At 49.2% G+C, this 19,631-nt stretch overlaps 1 protein-coding gene and 1 long non-coding RNA gene across 3 annotated transcripts in view; one reads left to right on the top strand and one right to left on the bottom strand.

The window, feature by feature from the left end:
- LOC108505352 overlaps positions 1-13,526 on the top strand; it is a 92,032-nt gene extending 78,506 nt beyond the window's left edge. Inside the window, exons 4-6 of the long non-coding RNA XR_001877462.1 lie at positions 9,645-9,728; positions 11,916-12,155; positions 13,433-13,526. This is a non-coding gene — a long non-coding RNA (uncharacterized LOC108505352). The remainder of the gene's footprint in view (positions 1-9,644; positions 9,729-11,915; positions 12,156-13,432) is intronic.
- Positions 12,744-19,631, bottom strand: part of SKI (SKI proto-oncogene) — a 121,488-nt gene continuing 114,600 nt past the window's right edge. For both annotated transcript variants that reach the window (XM_017831259.1, XM_017831258.1), the window contains exons 7-8: positions 18,848-19,078; positions 12,744-17,603 (exon numbers count right to left, since the gene is read on the bottom strand). In XM_017831259.1, coding sequence (XP_017686748.1) covers positions 17,415-17,603; positions 18,848-19,078 — 420 coding nt within the window. In that variant the 3' untranslated portion in view covers positions 12,744-17,414. The remainder of the gene's footprint in view (positions 17,604-18,847; positions 19,079-19,631) is intronic.

Genomic DNA, 19,631 nt, shown 5'->3' with positions numbered 1-19,631 from the left:
CTGTGGGGCCATTTCTGAGCCTCGAGGCTGAGCCAGACCTGGCAGGGCTCTTGCTGGGCACACCTTGGCTCTTGCTGGGCTCTCTTTGGCTCTTGCTGGGCACACCTTGGCTCTTGCTGGGCTCTCTTTGGCTCTTGCTGGGCACTCTTTGGCTCTTTCTGTTTATCTCCCGTGAGGAAACTCAGCAGTCCCTCTCCTGTCCTTGTTGGACCCATCCCATCTGTGCTGGCTGTTCTCTGAGCTCAAGGGGAGTTTCCTGAGCCTCGGGGCCTCCAAAGCTTATCCCACTGAATTTGGGTTGGTCTTTGCCATGAACAGCTCTGGAACCAGGAGCTACAACCTGACTTTTTTTACTGATGGAGTTAAACCTGAGCAGGGAATCCCCATATTCATTCATTCTCTCAATCTGTGGACAGCAAAGCATCAGCCACAAAGAATTGGTTAAAAAGACAACTTCTTTTGGCTGGGAATCAGGATTGCCATGGCCTGTTGAAGGCAGAAAATGGGATGGGGAGAGGAGGAGGGCTCGAGGGTCCTGCAGCTTTTTCACATCCTCTCTCAGCAGAGACAATTTCTTCCATTAATAGCAAGGATTTTATGCAGGAAAACTTGGAAGAAATCAGGTTGCACAAATGTTTGTTTGTTTGTTTTTTCCCCAGGAGCTGCTGTAAGTTGCATTATTGCATCTTATTTTATTCCTCTTTTCCTCTTTCTCTCTCTCTCTCTCTCTCTGGAACTGCAGAAGTGACAGTGCTTTAAATGGGAAGCTTTGCAGGGAGCCATCAGTCCCCGAGCACACAGGATGGATCCCCTGGTTTGGTCTTGCTCAGGCTCCCATAAATCAGCATAGCTAAAATATTTGTGGCTGTCTGTAGGAGATTTATGCAGGTGGGAGCTCGGAGTCAGTCTGTCATTGGTGTGGGGCAGTGGGAGCTGGAAGGGGCTGGGAATGCTGCCTTGCAGGAAGGGAGGATCTCTAATGATGCCGTGGGTATTCAGGGGCTCCCCAGGGACAATGGGCAGGACCTGCTGAGTGTCCCCGTGTGCACAGCCCTGGCTGGACACAGCTCTGCTGCCCTGCATCCTTTGCTGGCCAGTCAGGCAGGGATGCAGTGTGGAAGATCCTTCCCCTGCATCTGCTTCAGGCTTGGTTTTCTTTTTGGCTTTTTCATTCCCTTGGGTCTGGGGTGTTCTGTGCCTGGGCTCTGCCTGACTCATAAAAAAAAAGCTTAAAACAAGAAAAAAGTTCTGCAACACATGATACTCAAGAGCTCTCTGATCCTTCTTTCTCCTTCTCTCCAACAGTGGGTTCTGATTTTCCAAGGAGCTGTTTGGCACCCCCTGACTCCCTGTTTCCCCCCAGTTTTGGTTCAGACTGAGCTGTAAATGATACCCCCAGGGAGCAGCAGCCTGGGAGTGCTGAGGAATTCCAGCAGAGCCCACAAATCTCACAGGACAGGAGGGGGCAACTCCACCCCCAGAACTCCCCAAATGAACACCCTGACCAGTGGTGCCAGCACCTGACTGGGTAACAAATGCCCCTCAGGTTGTTAAGTCAAAATGGAAATATCCAGGGCTAACAGAGGAGAGAGGCTTTGCCAATACATTTTAGAGGGGAAAAAAAAGTCAAGAAAGGAAGTATTAATAGCTTTGAAGTAGCATTGCTGTTCTGTGCCTGTCGTGTATCCTATTAAACTTCAATGGAAATAATTTCCAGGGATGTGTGATACGGAGGGACAGAGATGTGAGTCTTAAATCAGATTTTTTTTTTCTGTTTTCCGCCTTTGCCAAGTCCCTCTAAATCTTTGCAGTTGTAGAGAACAGCCTAAAAGCTGCTAACAGTTCCAGCTACAGAGCATAACACTGAATAAGGAGAGTCGAAAAGTTTCTGTCAAAACTGTGTTTAATGGAAAATAGAGTTTTGATAAAATAGCATTTTCACTGAAAATAGCTGCTTTCCACGGAGAATGTTGGTTTTGCACTGCAATATTTTGACAGAAATTTTAAAATCTTGGGTTGCAATGTGTACAGCTGTTCGAGTCCGTCTAGTGCCACTCATATTTCTTCACCTCCTCAAATCTGAGGTATTTTGCCAACTCCCTGGTTTTTAACATTGTGGTACTTGGGAGTTTTTGTCAAGCCCACCTCTGCATTCATGTCACAGGACTCCTGGGCTTGTGTTTAAAGAGCTGAGTTTTCTGTGGCTTTTGAAGTTGGAGGAGGAAAAAACCTCTTGGAAACGTGATCCAAGAACATCAGGAATTAGAAATCAAAGGAAGCAGATGAAAGTTCTGTTTTCTTGTTTCAAATGACTCTCAAGATTTTTCAGCCATTTAAAAGTATTTCTATATGAAAAGTGTTATCCAATCTGATTAATTATTCTGAATACATCCCTCTGACGGTGCTTTTTTTGCCTGAGTTTGAAATGAGTGTTTTGTGAACCAGATTATTTCAGGAATGTTAAAAAACACACAGGAAAACACAAAACCAAAACCACCACAATTTTCTGCTGTGCAGTGAGTGACAGGGATGTTTCCTTCACCGGGCTGTGGTCAAACTCCCTGGAAGTGGGCAGGGAATTGTGTGCCCTTGACTTGTCTGAGCTGAGCTGGGGAGCCCAGGAATGGCTGGAGCCCAATCCCTTGGAGCAGCTCTGGATGAGGGGCAGGGTGGGAACAGGCCCCCTGTGGGAGGGATGGCAGGAATCCCGTGGTCCCAGCTCCTTCCCACTGCTCCTCTCCAGGCTGGATAAACCCAACCACCATGACAGCAGACACAGTGCCAGGCAGGTTTGTCCACGAGAATTCCGTGTCCTGTGCCCAGGGATGAGGAGAACAAATGGAATGCACAGTGATCCCTCCCCGGTGCAGGCTCCCATCTCCAGGGCTCAGGGTCCTGCGCTCGAGAGTCACCTTTTTATGTAGGATTTGTTGATGTTTTTTCTCCTGTTTGTCAAATTATTTGAACTTCAGCGTCTGTTGCAGTTTCCTTCACTGAGTTTGTTCTGTCTCTTTCCCAATCCTTCTCTCCACTTTCTGCACCTTTTCAGTTCTGTTTGCCTTTCTGAACATCATGGAATATTTGTCAGTTTTCATGGAATTTTTTGTCGCAGCCCAAAGGTGCAGCTGGAGTTGGTGTCTCCCTGTGTTCAAGTGACACTGTTTGTTGTGCTGATCAAAGGGGACTCGGAGGGTGAGGGAGGTGAGAAGGGAAACCTCAGGTCTGTGGGCAGGAACCTCTGTTTTGTGTGTGCTTTCACTGGCAGAGACACGTCTCATTTCTCATCTCAGCTGTGGGGGTTCCTGCTGGGAGATCCCTCTCTGATTCCAGGTGAGGATCTGCCCCGGAGGTGTTGGAGTGGGATCTGCAGGTACTGCTGTCCCTGTTTGTTCCAGGGCAGTGCTGGAGGGAGGGGTGGAATAAAGAAGTGAAGGTCTCCCGAGCTCATGGCTTCCTGGCCAGTGCTCCCTGGAGCTGCTTCCAGACCGGCCCTGGAATCCCTCCTGGGAAGTGCTGTTAACTCCAACATTCAGTTCTGCCACAATAAAGCCCTTTTTTTGTTTGCCTGGGTTCTCTGTTCAGATGACAGTGTCCAAGTACCAAAACTTCATTCTAGTGAGCATCTGGAAATCTTAGGCTGTGTCCACACTAGTAAAGTCAAGGATGCCTGGGAATGTTCCCGGGAATGTTCCTCAAACGTGGAACATGATACTGTACTGCTGAAGTGCTGGAATGTTGCTTGGCAGAATTTTGGCCAACGCAGGCTGATATTTTTCTCAACTGCTCCCAGGTAGGGACTGGAGTTGGAGACTGTTCCCAAGAAGTGGTTTTATATCCAGTCCCCCGGATTCAGAGACCTGAGAGGTTTCTCACACAGTTTTGTGTCAGCTGCCCTGGATGTTCGGGGCTGTTCCTGTGCACGTTTAATGCCCTGCTATGAGTATCTGCTGCACAAAGTTAAAATCTGGCTGAGCCCTCCCCCCTCTGCCTTTCCTGTCACCTTTCCTTCCCCCAGAAGGAGGGGGCACAGCTGAACGTGTCTCAGGAGGTTGTTTACACGGTGTTTATTTAAATTATGCTCCTGTGAGTGTGGTTGGAGCTGCCTCTGTGTCAGTGATTTCCTTTGATCAGTCAGAAATACTGATTTAAAAAAAGAGGTTCATGGGCATGAACTCTTATGCAGCAGCGTGTGTGAATGTGTAAGGAACTTCTGAACAATATTAATTATTTTGTGATGTGCTGGCTATAAGGGAAGATCAAAGATGTGCTGCTCTGGAGCTGTGCTCGTGTGTTGGGGGAAGTTCCTGTCCCCAAAACACGACAGTTTTGAGGGCTAATCTACAAAGAAGTGTCTTGGGTTCACCTCTTTGTTTGTTTGAGGGTCCAGGAAAAGCAGGGCAGTGGCCAGTGTGAAATAAGTTGTAAAAATGAAACGGGTATGGGCTCAATATGCAGAATGGAGGCATCCTTTCTTTCCTGTGGTTTCATCAGAAACCAACAGTTACTGTGGGTTTTCATTTTACAGGGTTTTTTCTAATTATTACCTTGATATAAGTAGTTGGATTTCTAGGTAATATATATTTATAAATACCATATAATTATAATAAGATGATCATCCACATTTTGCATGCACTTTCGGAGCAATTCGAAGTTTGTGTGCTTTGTCAAAATGAATTAAAAATGAGAGCTCCCCTTGGGGTTCTGGGGTGTGAACTTGGGGGCTGAGTCTGTGCTGGGTTCTGGTAGAACCTTAACCCTGTACCTCACTGGAGATGAAACCCTTCTCGGGGTCTCCCAGCCTTCCTGGTGACTCTCCCCCTGGGCCGGGGGAATTCCCTGCAGGGGTGCAAGTGTTGAGGAAGGAGCTGTTCTGTGACTGTGAAAGCACGAGAAACCAGAGAGGGGCTTTCAAATGAATTTTCAGGTTCATTCACAGCTTGGCCGAAGAGCAGCTGTGGGAAACAAACCCTCTGAGAACTGAGAGAGGGGCTGAGCCGAGCCCAGCTCTGCTGGGAGGGAGGGAATTGGAGCGTTTGAGTGCTGGGGAAATGAAAGTGCCCTGGGCTGGGTCTCACACAGCCCCTCCTGCAGGGCTGGGGCTCTGCTGCAGAGGAGTTCTCAAGATACAGGAAGAAGAAAGAGTTGTTTTAGATTTCCTTTAGCCCTGGTGTGTCTTGAGAAGGGAAATATTTTTGTTTGAAGTTTCATTGCTAGTCAGCAGTGGCTTAACTTAGAGAGACGTTTTTGGAGGCAGTGGGTCCCCAGAGCAGTCACTGAGCCTGCTGGAGAGGGACAGGAGTGTTCACTGTATGGGGAGTGAACAAAGGTGCCTTAATTGTTGTCCCACCCCAAACTGAAGGGCTCATTTTTGGTGCTGGGATCCTTCTGGGAGCTGGTGTTCCATCACAATGTGAAATATGGATCGTGCTTCCCTCATGGTTCTTCACTTTATAACCTAAATTTGCAGATTCATTTGTTCCAACGACTCATGAAGTATGAATGGGAACAATTTCTTAGAAGAGCATAATATAAATTTGATTGCACTTTGAAATCAGTGCCATTGGGACCCAGATTTCTGAGGACTCATCAGTGCTTTACATCCAGTGGCTCAAACTGGAATGAGACACCTGTCCAACTTCTGAAGGTCTATCATGACTTTATCTTCTAATTGCCCCTCTAATGACGAGGTGGGGCTTTCCAGGCCTGCCTGTGTCTGTGATAACCTCATCTCCTGTGTCCCTCCCCAGCTTTATCTCTGAGTTCCCTGAATGAGTTTCCATTTGTGCTCAGCCAGATAAGCAGCACCCTTGGAATATCCCCTGGCTGACGCAGGCAGCCCGTGGGGGGAAGTCTCGATCAGATTAGAGCTTATCAGGCTGCACAAACACAGCCCAGACACTTGTGGTACCTCCAGGGTTACCCTGAGGGCCAGCCTGCCCAGGGGTCACCCCTCTCCACTCAGGGAAGTGTTCCAGCACGTGCTTGAGTGAGAGCAGCCCCTTCAGCGGGTGTGCAGCAACCCTTGGGCTCTGTCAGCTCAAAGATCAGAGCTGGAGGGTGGCTGATTTATCACCTAAGTATGAATCTGCAGGACAGAAGATGGTCAGAGTGGAAATGGGCTGTGCTGCTGCACAGCTCCATGAGGAAAACACCCACCTGTTATGGGAGGAGAGGCTGGGAAAGCAAATCCCAAGGAGTCCTGACCTTGGGAAATACTGGCAGGGGAAGAGGGTTTGCTGCAGGGAGGGCTCTTGTGCAGATGCCCCGTGTTGTGAACTCCCCCTAAATCAGATTTAACACAGGAAGATCACTTGTGTAATGGATAATTGAAATATGGCATAAGGGCACAGGATTGGAATTCATGCTGAGGGGAAAAGAAATCCATGGAAAAACTCCATCAATGGGCAGGTTGTTGCCAGGGCAAAATAGTGTCAGTTTTACAGTAAAGAGATGTTTTGTATTCCATAATGTTCTTGTGATGTAGAAGCATTTGAGCTGTCTGAAAATACCAGGACATTCAGCAGTTTGAGCTCACCTAGGACTTTCTTACTCATCCCACTAAAAGTGCCAAGGAAAAGCTGTTCCTTTGTATCCTTCCAGAGAGGGCAGGAAACACTCCTGGGTGTTCAAGAAAAGCACCAGGATGCCTGAAATTCAGGGGACTTGAAGATTGCAGCACCATACCAGGAGCTTTGGTGTGATCCCTGATATCCCTACCAGTGTTTAACATCCCATTGCTTCCAGCATTGGAACTGGAGATAATGAACAGTCAGATCTGAGACATTTGGGTCACGAAATCAGGAGGTTTGAGTGAACTTCCCTGTGCTGACTGTGGTTCTGTGACTCCAGCCTGTCATAGCTCCTGGCTGGGAACCTTGGCTGTCCCTGCCCTTGGGTGTGTGGTTAATCCTTGGACTGTGGGATCCCTGGGCCAGTCTCCAGTGGGGCAGCCACGATGCCAGGCCTTGGGGTCACACCCAGCCCCATTCAGCCCCAGCTGGTCAATGATTAAAAGCTGCTCTGGTAAATGATTGTGTTGTGCCCTGACCTGTAAAACGTTTATAACGCCTGAGAATAGTTCATTGCCTCCATATAAACTGCTTATAACCTGGAAACGTGGTGTGGGGCTGAGGGCAGGGACAGAGGGACAGGCAGAATGTTGGGCCTCTTATTGAGATCCACTGGATCCTCGTGCCGTGGGAGGGACAGGAGGTCCTGCACAGCTCCATGAGCAGAGGGAGAAATCCCCCTCTGTTCCTGGATTTGAGTGGGCAGGAGCTGGAAGTGTCAGAGCCCTTTGGTCCCTAATGCATCCAGGATTTATCCTGAGGATACAGACAAGATGGGCTTGTGGTGACTGGCAGCTGGAAGGAAAGGGGGAATGCTGCCTGTTCCAGTGCTGGAAGGGCTCTGGAGGATGTGCTGTGTTCCCATAACCTACTTGTGTGGGGTAGAGGGGTCAGTCCTTCCCAATGCCCTTCTCTTCCCTTGGCATCCCTGGTGTGTCACAAACCACTTGGGGCTGGGGCTGAACCTCACACTCCCTTCCATCCTCCAAGTTCTATCCAAATGTGAATAACCAACAATATACCAAAAGATGAGTGACAGAAATCACAGATATCTTTCAGTATAACTGTGATGAGCAAGTTTTCCTTTGTTTGCTCATCTTTCATTTAATGTTGTTGTTGTCTCAACAAAACTGGCAATGGGCATTCTGTCCAAAGCCGTGTTAGAGGACTGCAAAACCCAAAACAGGGCTCAAGACTTTTGCTTGGGCTCCCCAAACTGTTCTGAGGCTTAAATGGAAGGTGTGCAGGGAGGAAAGAAAAGCCTCCCTGGATGGGCCTGTCGTGTCCTGGGCTGCAACGTGAGCTCAGTGGGGATTTCCAGCAGGAGCACAACTCCTGCTTCTTGGAGGTGGAACTCAGCCTCTTTCATTATCAGGTCTCTGGGTGGGTTCATTCCTTCCCCATGGAGCTGGTGATTTATCTTGTTTGATGGAGAAATTGCTATGACAAAATGCTAAAAGCTCTTGCTCGGGGCTATTTTTAATCTACTGTAGGTGAAAGATCAGAAGACATTTTTGGAAGATTTATGTGTCATACCCCTGTGCTGGGTGGGATAAATGGGAGTTGACAAAATACAGGGCACAAGATTTAAACCATTGCCCTCTGACATCCCGAGGCATCCCAACCCTGTGTGATGACAGTTGTGTTCAGCAGGGGAAGGCTTTGCTCTGGGGGCATCTCAGATGCTCAGCAGAGGTGCAGAAATGCAGTCTCTGTTCAGTCTTTAAGCTTTATTGGTGGTGATCAGTAGTTAAACCTGCTCTCAGGCCTCTGTGGGTTTTAGTGCAGAATATTTTCCAGTCTCTGCGTGCTCGTGGTGTTTGTGCACAGTAACACAGCCCTGTTCTGTGGGGAGGGAGAAGCTACTTAATGACAGTTCAGCTTGTGCAGACTCAGCGTTTTTTGCTGATCCTTTAATAGTCCAAACTGCTTCCAGCTCTGGGATCTCTGTCAGCTGTGTCCATTTCTGAAACAGGAGCCCTGACAAAGGCTCTTGACAAAAGCCCTCTGAAATTCCAGGAAACCTTTTTTCATATCAAGTGTGAGCCAGAGCCCTGTTTCTGCAGCAGTGCAGGAGAGGGGCAGGGGCAGGGTGGGTGCTCTGCCCGGGTCACCCAGAGCACTGGGACAGCCCTTCCAGAGCCAGGGACAGGGATGGAGGGGTGAGGCTGAGGGAGTGCAGGCTGACTGGAGAAGGGGTGGCTGAAGGGGAGGACTGGGCTGGCTGCAGGCTGAGACACTGCTCTGGGCAATGCCCAGGCTGGAACCTGCACATCCCAGGATTTCACTGGTTTAGTGCTGCCTTGGGGCTCCCCAGGCCTGCCCTGCTGCCCCTGCAGGTTCAGGGCTCTGTCAGTGCTCGTGGTGTTCACGTGCAGTTTGTGCTCCCAAAATGACACATCCTTGTGAGGCCACATCACCAATTAACATGTGGATTTGTTCTGCATGTGCAAGTCTTTTCTTGGGCAGGGAAGTGTCACAGAGACTTGGCTGAAGGAAAAAAGGAAACAGTTTAATCTTAAATTGTAATTGTCATCCTCTGGCTAACGATAAGCGATATTATGGCCTGTGTATCAGCTGTAATTAAGCAGTGAGACACAACACAGTGCTTAAGAGCCAGTGACCTGCACAGCACGTTATCTCCCAGCTGCACGAGCCCAGGGTGTCACTGTGGCTCCCAAATCCACTGTCCCCTCTCCCCTGCCCACAGGCTGCTGTGTATAGTGTAGGAATCCTAGAGGAAAACTGGTGTTGGAGGAGGAAACCCCAGTGACTGAGACCTTCCAGTGGCAGAAAACATGGAACAGGGTCAGCTTTCCCCTGCTGGGTCCTATCAGGGCACTGCTGTTTCCCTTTATTCCTTATGTTACCCCAATGAAATTTTGCAGGGCAAAACACTTTGATGTTGATCCCATTTCCAGTTTAAGCCCCGTGGATGTGGATCTGCTGCCCCTCGGTACTGGGCTGCTACAGAAAATTGCACAAAATTAATGTACAGCAGATCCAGTTGCTGGATTTTGTTCCTGTGTAACAATCTGCCTCACACTTGTTTATTCATGTTTTTTCTCCCCCCAGCCATACAAATTAGAGTGTCACTGGGATCCTGGTAAACAGACTGCTGACAGTTTATCTGGGCAGAGGGAGGAAGGCAGCAGTAAGGTAAGGAGAGAAGCATTCCATCTGATGTCTTTTAGCCAGTAATTGCCAGAATATGCATGGATTGATTTCCCAGTTTTTGGGTACTGTTACCCACTGAAAGGGGTGGATTCTTACTTGGCTAAATGCAAGGTCTGAGCAGCGTGGGAGGTCAATCCTGAGTTGTGCTGTTTGTTGTCAGAGGCACAGTTTGGTTCTGGGGGTTGGGATGGCACTGAGCCCATCTGGACCCTGATTTCAGTGGCTGTCCTAGATATTATTGTATTAAAAATATAAATAAATCGAGTTAGGCTTAATACAAGAGCAGAGAGACAAGGCAGGGGCCAGAGCCAGCTGTCTCTTGCTCGAGTCCTTCCCCGGGTGTGAGTGCTCCTGATTCCAGCTGTGCACTGGGAATGCCTCTCCATGGCTGGGATAATCCATTCAGAGCAATTACAAGGGATCCATCACCAGCAGGGCCTGAGCCACGGGCTGCTGATGTGGGAAAAGGGATGGGAGGGAAGGAGGGAGTGCAGGGAGGGAATCAGTTCCTCCCTCAGGAGTGTGTGCCCCGGGAATGGAGCAGTGTGGGATCCCGGGCTGGGCACAGGGCTGTGTGTGCTGTGCCCCGGGCTGGGCAGGGCAGTGGGAGCTGCTGCTCCCTGGAAACTTCCTGGGAATCCACCAACAGCAGCGGGACTGGGGTGGGCACGAGGAGTTCAGAAATTCCCACAGGGAACCTGTTATCCAACAGCCCCAGGCCCAGGTGGGATCTCTGTGTCTGCTCACGGCCTCACATCCCATCCCACATCCTTTCTTTGGTGTAGCCGGAATCCCATCCCGGTTTTCCCGTGCAGAGGGTTGCAGGGGGAGCAGCAGGGCTGACATCAGCACAGCTGCAGGAACACTGCAGAGCCAGGACTAGGAAAGCTCCACTGCTTAAAACTGCCCTGTGTGATGAATCCCTTGGCACTGCAGGGCAATCCTGCCCTGGGAGCTGCTGCCAGGCAGGGGCTGGAATTTGGGGCACAGGGTTGGGGTTTAACATGCAAGGAGATGTAACAGGAGGGGTTTGGTGCCTCCCCCTCATCAGTCCCTCTGCTCCTGCACTCCCCTCATGGGTTGGAGAGGTGACTAAAGGAACTGGTCACTCTTCTCACAAAGCAATGTTGAAATCCAGGAGCTGGGTTTAGGAATTCTGAACAGCTTCACTGCCTGGGAAGGGACACTTTGCTGACACTGCAAAGGCCCCCAGTGCCTCTGTGGAGAGGTTTGGTGGGTGATTCCTGCTTGGACCATGAGCAAACAGGGATGTGGATCCACGGAGGCCCCAGCAGGGACAGTGTCACTGGGGACACTGCACATCTGACCTCCTTTGAGGCTGGAAAACCTCATTTTCCTTTGAGCCCTGCAGGTTTTCCTCTTGTTCTGTGCAGTTTTCCTCCAGCAGGTCACAGGTAAGGGAGAGGGAAGAGCCTTGGGGTGGGAGGTGGAGGATCCAGAGGACTGGGAGAGCTGGGCCAGGATGGCTCTGGGGAAGCACTCAAAGCATGAAGCTCTCCAGGTTCCACCTCGAGGAGCTGACTCAACAAACACAGAAGTGAATTGCAAACCATGAGCCAGAGACCCCCCAGATGCTGTGCAGGACAGTTCTGCTCCCTCAGCCCAGCCCAGGGAGCTGTGGAAACTGTTCCCTCCCAAATAAAAGTGTGTGGGAATTTGCAGTGCAGTCAGGTAGGCTGGAGTGCACATAAGCCAGCTCATAAAAATTCCAGGGGCGTGTACGTCACCCAGCTGGGGTTGGTTGGATTCTGCTCTTCCCTGGCAGTGCCTGGAGCTCCCTGAGATCACCAGGAACACTCCAGGGCTTCTGCTGCCTCCCTGATTCCCGGCATTTTCCACACCTTTGTCCCTTCCTTGCAGGAGGTTCAGGTCTCATTCCCAGTGTTCTGGGTGTTATATTGAGTAAATTGAAGTTATAGTAATAAAATTATTGTTAATAAAATTTAAAATAGATAATTTCAGTTAGGAAATCAATAAACTAGTAATTTTCAATACCCAGTTACCCCCTTAACCACAAACACCCAACAGCTGGCCTGGGCTTTCCCAGTTTGTGTTGCTGCACTCAGAGGTCCTTGGGGATGGAGCACAGAATGATGTTTGCAGCCTCTGCTGTTACCAACCCAATCTGGGTTGGTGTTGGTTTTGTAGCAGGAATTCCATGGGAAGGAATTCTCTGGGAAGGACCAGCTCGTTCCTTCAGGGCTGAGTCCTGCCCTGCACCAGCTCCTCCAATGGTCCCAAATGCTGAGAGATCCCATGGAACACTGGGCAGAGGAATTCCTATGGAAGTCATATTCCTTGTGTACGGAGCCTGTGGAACCAAGTTCCTCTGAGTGTGCTGCTGAAGAACATCAGGAACCTTGAGAAGATGTGTCAGCTGTGCAGGAGGTAACTGTCAATGAACTTTGAATTTTAGAACCCAAACTCCCAGGAGCAGTGGGTGGGATCTGGGGCCCAGGAGCCTTTCCCAAGGGAATGACGTGGGCCTGTGTTTGGGATGTGCCCCCACCCCTGGAGAGCAGGGCTGGCTGAGGCACAAATAAGAAGTAAAGGTTTATTTTTCAAGCCCTTTGCTCATTCTCTGGCTTTTCCACTGCTCTTTGGGGGCATCTCAGAACCGTCCCGGGGCTGTGGAAATTCTGCAGCCACTTCTCAGAAACCCAGGAGAGAATTACTCTCACATATGTTTCCATCTTCTGCTTTTTGTATTTTCCCCTCTTGCATTTCTTTTTCTTTGGCCCGGAACAAACCCCTCTGTGCTCACAATTCTCACTATCCCAAGGAAATTTCACTCCAGTGTCCCAGTTTCCCCGGGCAGTGGAATGCAGGATTCCCAGTTCGCTTCCAGTCCCCTTCCAGGAGTGTCCCTGCAGAGGATCTGGGGAAGGTTCTTTCCCTGAGCAGGACCAGGGGCTGCCTGAGCACATCTGGGGGGCTGAGCCCGGGACACCCCAAGAACAGCCCAGAGCCCGTCACTGTTTTCTGGACAAACAATTTTATTTTCGGTAATGCGTCTATACACTGTACATTCAGTCACTGTGGTATATAAGCATAGCTATTTTCATACATAATCTCATAAAGTCCTTTATTTTACAATATTATCTGCATTGGGGGGGAGGGGATGTGGAAAAGGGGGTGGAAAAGGACTATCAAGGTACACAGCGAAATAGATAAATATGCCAAGCTTTTTTCTTATTTTTTTTTAAATCAGGCATTTATAAACAAGAAAGCATACATTACTTACATAAAAATAGTTCTAGAATAGTAGAGTAAGTCATAATATTGTCATTAGCAGCAGCATAGGAGAGACCAGGATAACAAAAATGTGCTGAAATGCTATTGGCTATTATAAATGTAAAGATTTATTTTTCTTCAATTGAAAAAATGTCATTTCTGTGAGTTCTTTTGATTTTAAAAAAAAAACAAAACAAAACAAAAAAAACCCCAAAAACAAAACAACCAAGCCAACAAAAAAAAAAAACCAAAAAAAACTTCTCTCTAAAACACATGACTGCTGAGAGGGCAGAATGGAACAAAATCAACCTTTTGGTAATAAAATACTTTACAGTGAAAATAAGGACAAGTAAAATGCAAATGATGGAGAAAGGTTGTAACCCACATTGAAAACTTGCAAAAAGATTTTGTTTTGTTTTTTTTCCTAACAGACAGCAAAGGTTCTTCTCAGTTAAAAACACAACTCATAAAACAAGACAACTACCAGGTAAGAAAGAGTTTTGAAAAAGTAAACACCATATACACTTATAATACAACAGTGTAAAATGAAAAAAAGTATTTACATGTTGAATTTACTTTTAATGGTTTTTTTTACATTGGCTAGTTCTGTTTGAAAAGCAGAATATTATGTATAGAGTTAGCTGCTCCATAGATATGAATGTTATTGCTGTTGGTTTTTATTCCCTTCGTTAAGTCTTCGTTCAGTAATAGAAACAAGGAGTAATTAAACTGAATATACAAGTAGTAATATATTTGTAAGTACAGGGAGAGTCAACAGCCTGTATGAAACACCTCTTCTCCCTTTGAACTTCTTAAAGGAAACTAAAGCACAGATGAAGTGAGAGATGTGGCAGCTCCTGCACTCGGGGCTGGAGAGCCCTGGGAGTGCAGCAGGGAAAGAATTCCATGTGAGTGGGACTGACTGAGGTGCTGCAGCCTCAGAAATTACACAGAGAGCTCCCTCTCCTCCAGCACCTTCACACGGGGGCTGTCTCTGCAGAGCCCCCTCCCCACATCAGTGTCTCTGGGGCTGCCACAGGGACAGTTCTAATTATTCTGAATTAGAAACACGTTACACACTCTGCAGAAATAACAATTTAACTGTTAAATGTGTTCAGGAGATTCCCAACAGTTTAAGCCATTCCCTGTGAGCCCCTCCTGGGGTTTGGCTGCTGCTGGACAATGTTTGTCCCCACCTTTCTTGCCCCTTAATTATCTCACTGATTTCAAACCTTCATTTATGGAAATGGCTTTTCACTCCCAAGGACTGAATATTGTGGAGCCTTAACTGGGGCAGGGTGAGTCCCCTGTCAGGCACTGCCCTCCTGGAGTGACCAACCCGGGGCAGAACAGGAAACCAACAGCTGGAATTTCGTTCTGGAGCCTTTTCCTGCCCCTCTGAGCCCAGGGGAGGCTGCCTGGGGTGACTGGCTGTTGGTGACACTGTTCTTGTTTCTCCTCTGAAAATCCTGCAGGTTCCCTTCCTTCAGGAGGGTGGGAGCCTCCAGCCCAGGGAACCACCGAGCTCCCCTGGACACGGGAAAGGAAACCACAGGTAAGAGAGTCACTTTTCCTGGGGAAAAACACCTGGAGATGGACAGGCTGCCTTTTGTTCTTGAATTATAAGGGGAGAGACACTATCAGAGATCAGGGGAAACCCAAACAGGCCGAATTTGCAAAGCCAGGGCTCAGTCCCTGAGGGAGGCCAGGGCTGTTCTCTGTGTAATTCCCAGCAGGGCAGCAAAGCAGAGCACGAGGGACTCGAGATGCACAGAATGGTAACGACAGACACAGCTGTTTAGTTTCCCTTGAAGAAATAAGTGGATAACACAGCTCTGGAAATCATAAGGCTGAGAACATTTTTCTGCATACTGCATAACAAAAGAACCCCTTTACATAAGACAGTAATAATGCCCATTAATGACTATATGGCAGAGTTTAATCCATGCATATGATTTAATAATCGCAGAAAAAAAAAACATACAAAGAAAATAAAACCCCACATAAAAAAAAAAAAAAAACAAACAAAAAACAAACCTGCTCAAGCATAATCAAAATTCCTTTTGCATTGCACTTTAGAAGGAGATCTGCACCTAGAGCCAGTCTCCAGCCTCCCAAACACACAAGGGCCAACCCCTGTATCCACAGACAGGTTCAGGTCATGGACTTGGTGTGACTGTTTCTTGCTCCCAACAGTTTTACACTGTCCCAGTAATTCCACTCCTTTCATATTTCTTCTTTTTTTTTGTACCTAAAACATATATATGAACTTCTTTGTTAATGCTCACAGTTATTATAATGGTTATTATAATGGTTTCAAGCAAACAGCTCTTGTTTAAAAAAAAAAAAAAATCTCTCTAATGTACTGTAAGTAAATACCATAATTTTAGGATTGGAAGCCGCTTTCTGTCTACTGGGAAATAATTTTGAAGCTTACATAGTTTGCATTAATGTCCAAAAGCAAATAAAGATTACTGGAAATATGTTCCTTTGTTTAGAGTAACTTCTGGGTATGATGATGCATAGGGGGGGTTCTCTTTTTTTTCTTTTTTTTTTTTATTTCTTTTCTTTGTATTCTTTTAAGGTAAAAAAGTGTCAGCATTGCCTAGAGAAGATGCTGAGAGGAAAAATGAGCTGGAAGGCACATCTGCAGCCCCAGATCACATTTTCACATTTGAGTGTGTCAGAGGTGAGTGTTTAGGGGTGAAAATAAATTTTCTCTTGATCAGTAAAGCACCAGCTTTATTTGTTAAGCACTTTTGGGAGCATCTCAGCTGCTCCCCAGCTTGGGTCAGATACACAGCCACAAAACCAGTTCCCTGGTCTGGTGAATTCCTGCTTGGGATGTTCTGGACCTGCTGGATCCTCCTCTGTGAAGTGGAGATTGCTGATGGGAGGTGGCAGTGCTGGCAGGTTGGGTTCATGGTTTGCACAGCTCTCAGGGCAGAATCTAGAATGCTTGGCTTCAGAAACAGGGAATAAAATGCAGAGTAAGATTCTGACAAAGTGCAGGTTTTTAAAAAAAAAAAAATATAAAAAAACCTCAGCACCACCCCCAGGGCAGTGATGGCTGCGTCGTGTCCCGGGGCTGCGGCTTGGACCCCAACATGAAAGTGAGCTTCTTGTTAAAAACAAAAAGGTTTTTAATAAAAAAACCGTGTGGCTTATTCACAGCAGCAAAACCATCGGTGGTGTGGTCTGTGGTGTCCGAGGCTGCACCTCCCTGGGCACAGGAACCCTGCACCTCCCTGGGCACGGGAACCCTGCACCTCCCTGGGCATGGGAATCCTTCACTTCCCTGGGCACAGGAATCTTGCACCTCCCTGGGCACGGGAATCCCGACGGGCAGCTTGGGACGAGGGCAGGGAAATACTGAACTCACGGTGAGATGGTGCAACGAGATGAGTTTTCCAGAAAACTGAAAGCTGAAGAATTCAGGATGACTTCAACACACACATGTCTCTGCTTTGTTCCTCTACCAACTGATCATCCATTTCCTTCCTCCCTTTCTTTCTTCCCTTTCCCAAAGCTCAAGTGCTCCTGGATGAAGTCTCTGCACACACCAAGGGTGCTGGCGTGGGCTGCACACGTGGGGCCCATGGGGCTCTCAGTCCAACACCACCTCCTTCCCCACCCCCTGCACGCTCCTGCATCTTCCCTTCTTCTTGTGTTTAGGGCGGGAAATTAAGATAATTCTTTCTAAGGAAAAAAAAAATCAACTTGGAAAAGCACTCTGAACTTCCCCCACCCCCACGTGCCGGGATGGAACCGCGCTGGCTTCCGAGATGGCTGGAAAACTGCTCCTGACATGGCACCATCACCAGAGAGGGGCTTCTGCACAAAGAATCCCAAAGCCTATAAAGTCATTAAAAATTGTGCATCGAAGGTTTGTTGTTTTTTTTTGTTTGTTTGTTTGTTTTGTTTTGCTTTTAAACGTTCATTATAAAAAAATCGTGTTAATTTTTTTTTTTAATACCAAGTCTGTGTAATGAATTATTTTAAATAGCTTATAAGAAAAGTTGGTTTGCTTTGTCAATTCCAAAATGTTCCAACGGGCAGGAGAACACAACCCCCCTGCCCTGCTCGCCTTGGACTCTGGGTTCAGCTGGACGACGCCGCTTGCTCCGAGTTTGCCAGTAGAAAATTCTCGCTGTGGACTTAAAAGTATTTTGTTTTACAAACACTTTGTGTTTTCTAGGCACAGTAAGATGTTGTGCTATATGGATCGGGAAGGAGAAAAAAAAAAAACAAACAAAAAAGAGGCAGAATTCAGTGCTTCTGTTCTAGAGGGTAACAACGTTTGCCTTCCAACTGCTGCGAGTCCGTGTTCCCGCTGGGTGCCAGGACACCTCACACCTCACACCCCCCGCGCCCGCCCTGCCGGCGCCGCTCCCGCCCTGCCCTGCTCTGGGCTCAGTTCTCCATGGGGCTCGAGGTGCTCTCGCTGCTGGGCTGGCTGCTCGACTTAGGCCACAGTTGTTCCTGAAGTTCCTTGACCACCTTCTCCAAGTGTTCCCGGGCCTCCCGCTCGTGCAGGAGGTCGGCGCGGAGCTGCTCCCGGTCGGCCTCAGCGTGCTGCAGCTTCACCTGCAGGTCCTCGATCTGGGGGCAGAGCAAACGGGGATGCCTCAGGAGCCTGCACTGCACCACAGAGCTCTGCACAGGCTGAGAGGAGGGACAAAACCGTGCACTTCAGGGGTAAGACTATCAGGATTGAGGCAAGGAAGGAATTCCCTTTTCCATACTTTTTTCCCTGCAGGGGCTGCTGAGCTTTGAAACTTCCCACTGACTCCAGCTCCAGCAAGGGAGGTGAAAGCCAGCAGAGTTAAGACACAGCCTAAGAATTCCTTAATGCAACAGAACTCTGGTCACTCCTTACACCATCACTGTCACTTCTTGAGGCAGAGACAGCTCTGGCACAGCTGGAGGGCCTGGGGGGCTCGGGGGGCCATGACAGGGCTGGAATCAAACACCAGGGGATGCTGCCAACCTGCCAGTCCTGGCTTTAGAAAAGATAAACCTGCAGAACATTCAGCTACTTTTTGAGGTGATTTTAGCCTTTTAGCTTGGGAAACCTCATTTATTCCTTCCCAAGGAGGAGATGTTTTAGGAGACTGAAATTCCCTGTTGTTCCAGGCTCTGGAGCAGCCCCAGTGCCCCGCTGGGCAGAGCTGGAGCACACCCAGCCCAGCCCAGGGGTTCACCTGCCCTGCTGGTGCCTGGGTTGTGTGCTCTGGGAACAGCCAGGCACGCCCAGGGCAGCAGCTCCCAGCGTGGCTCTGTTTAGTCTGGACACCCCTTATCAGTGAGACATCCTGTGATGCTGGAGAGGAAGCCCCACATCATTTCCTGCTCCTGCTCAGACGTGTCTCAGCAGCACAGGGGCCACTCCCCTTCCCGTTATCAGAGAGCCTCTGATTGCCAGGGCTCTGCTTTTCCTCTTCCCCTCCTCCCTTAAAGCCACCACACCAAATACCTGCAGCTCCCACCTGAGACCCAGCACTGGCTCCAAGGAGCTCCTGTGTCTGACAACACCCTGCCCAGCACCCCCCGCTCCCAGAGCTCCTCTGGCAGCAGCTCAATGTCCCCTGGGAGGCAGAGCCTGCCGAGGGTGACCCGTGTGTGGCAGGGCCGTGGGGGCGAGTTGGAACTCGAGGAGTTTAAGTTGGTCCCTGTGCCCCGTTTTTGGGAGTCCTGCCCTTTCCTGACGCGCTTTCACCCGGCTGTCCCTGGGAGGGCGGTGGAGCCGCGCCCTGGCAGGGACAGGGCCAGGCACAGGGACGGGCACAGGGCCAGGGCCAAGGCACAGGGCCAGGGGAGGGCTGTCTCAGCTCGGGGGGCCTCACCTGGGCCGAGTACTTGGCTCGGAGCCGTCCGGCCTCGCAGCCCTTGTCGCACACGCGGATCTGCCGCGCCTGCTCCAGCTCCCGCTTCAGCCGCACCCGCGACTCGTTCGCCTCCTTCATCTTCTTCTCGTTCTCCGCCCGCAGGCGCTCGATCTCCTTCCGCAGGTTGCGCTTGGCCTCGGTGGCTTCCCGCAGCTTCTCCTTCTTGGCCACCCTCAGGAACTCCAGCTCCTGGGCACAGAGGAGGGAGGTGTGAGCAGGGGGAGCAGAGCCCTGGGATCCAAACCCCATCCCCACCTCCCGCCGGCTGGGACCAAGGCAGCTCGGGGCTAAACCCCGCTCTGACCCTCGTACAAGCTCTTTTCCTTTAAATCCTCTGGGGTTCCTGCACTCCAGCCACCCTGAAGTCCTGGATAACAAAAAGCTCGAGGGTGCAGCCACGTTTTGCTTTGTCAAGCAGAATGGCTGCGACCATCTGGGCCTGAATAAAGATGAAGTGCTGTTGGAGAGAGCTCCCAGCAACGTGCTCTGCTCCGGCTCCACGTTCCAAACCCCCCAACTGCAAAGCCTGGGCTGGAACTGGAGGCACTGGAGATGCACAACATGGTAAGTGCAGGTTGTGAGTGTCCTTTGTGTCCAGCAAAGCTCAAGAGGGAAGTTCACAACCAGCAGCAGCTACACTGTACCAAATCCCCCAAAAATCCGCTTAAGGCAAGTTCAAAACACAAACTGTGTGTTTTCTAACCCTGGGTGCTGTGGGTGACTGGTGTGAGCCCCAAGTCTC

The sequence above is a fragment of the Lepidothrix coronata genome, unplaced genomic scaffold, assembly GCF_001604755.1.
Source record: "Lepidothrix coronata isolate B3197 unplaced genomic scaffold, Lepidothrix_coronata-1.0 Scaffold188, whole genome shotgun sequence".
NCBI classification, from domain to species: Eukaryota; Metazoa; Chordata; class Aves; order Passeriformes; family Pipridae; genus Lepidothrix; species Lepidothrix coronata.
Note: the sequence above shows the minus strand (reverse complement) of the source record. Positions and strands in the feature narration are given on the sequence as shown.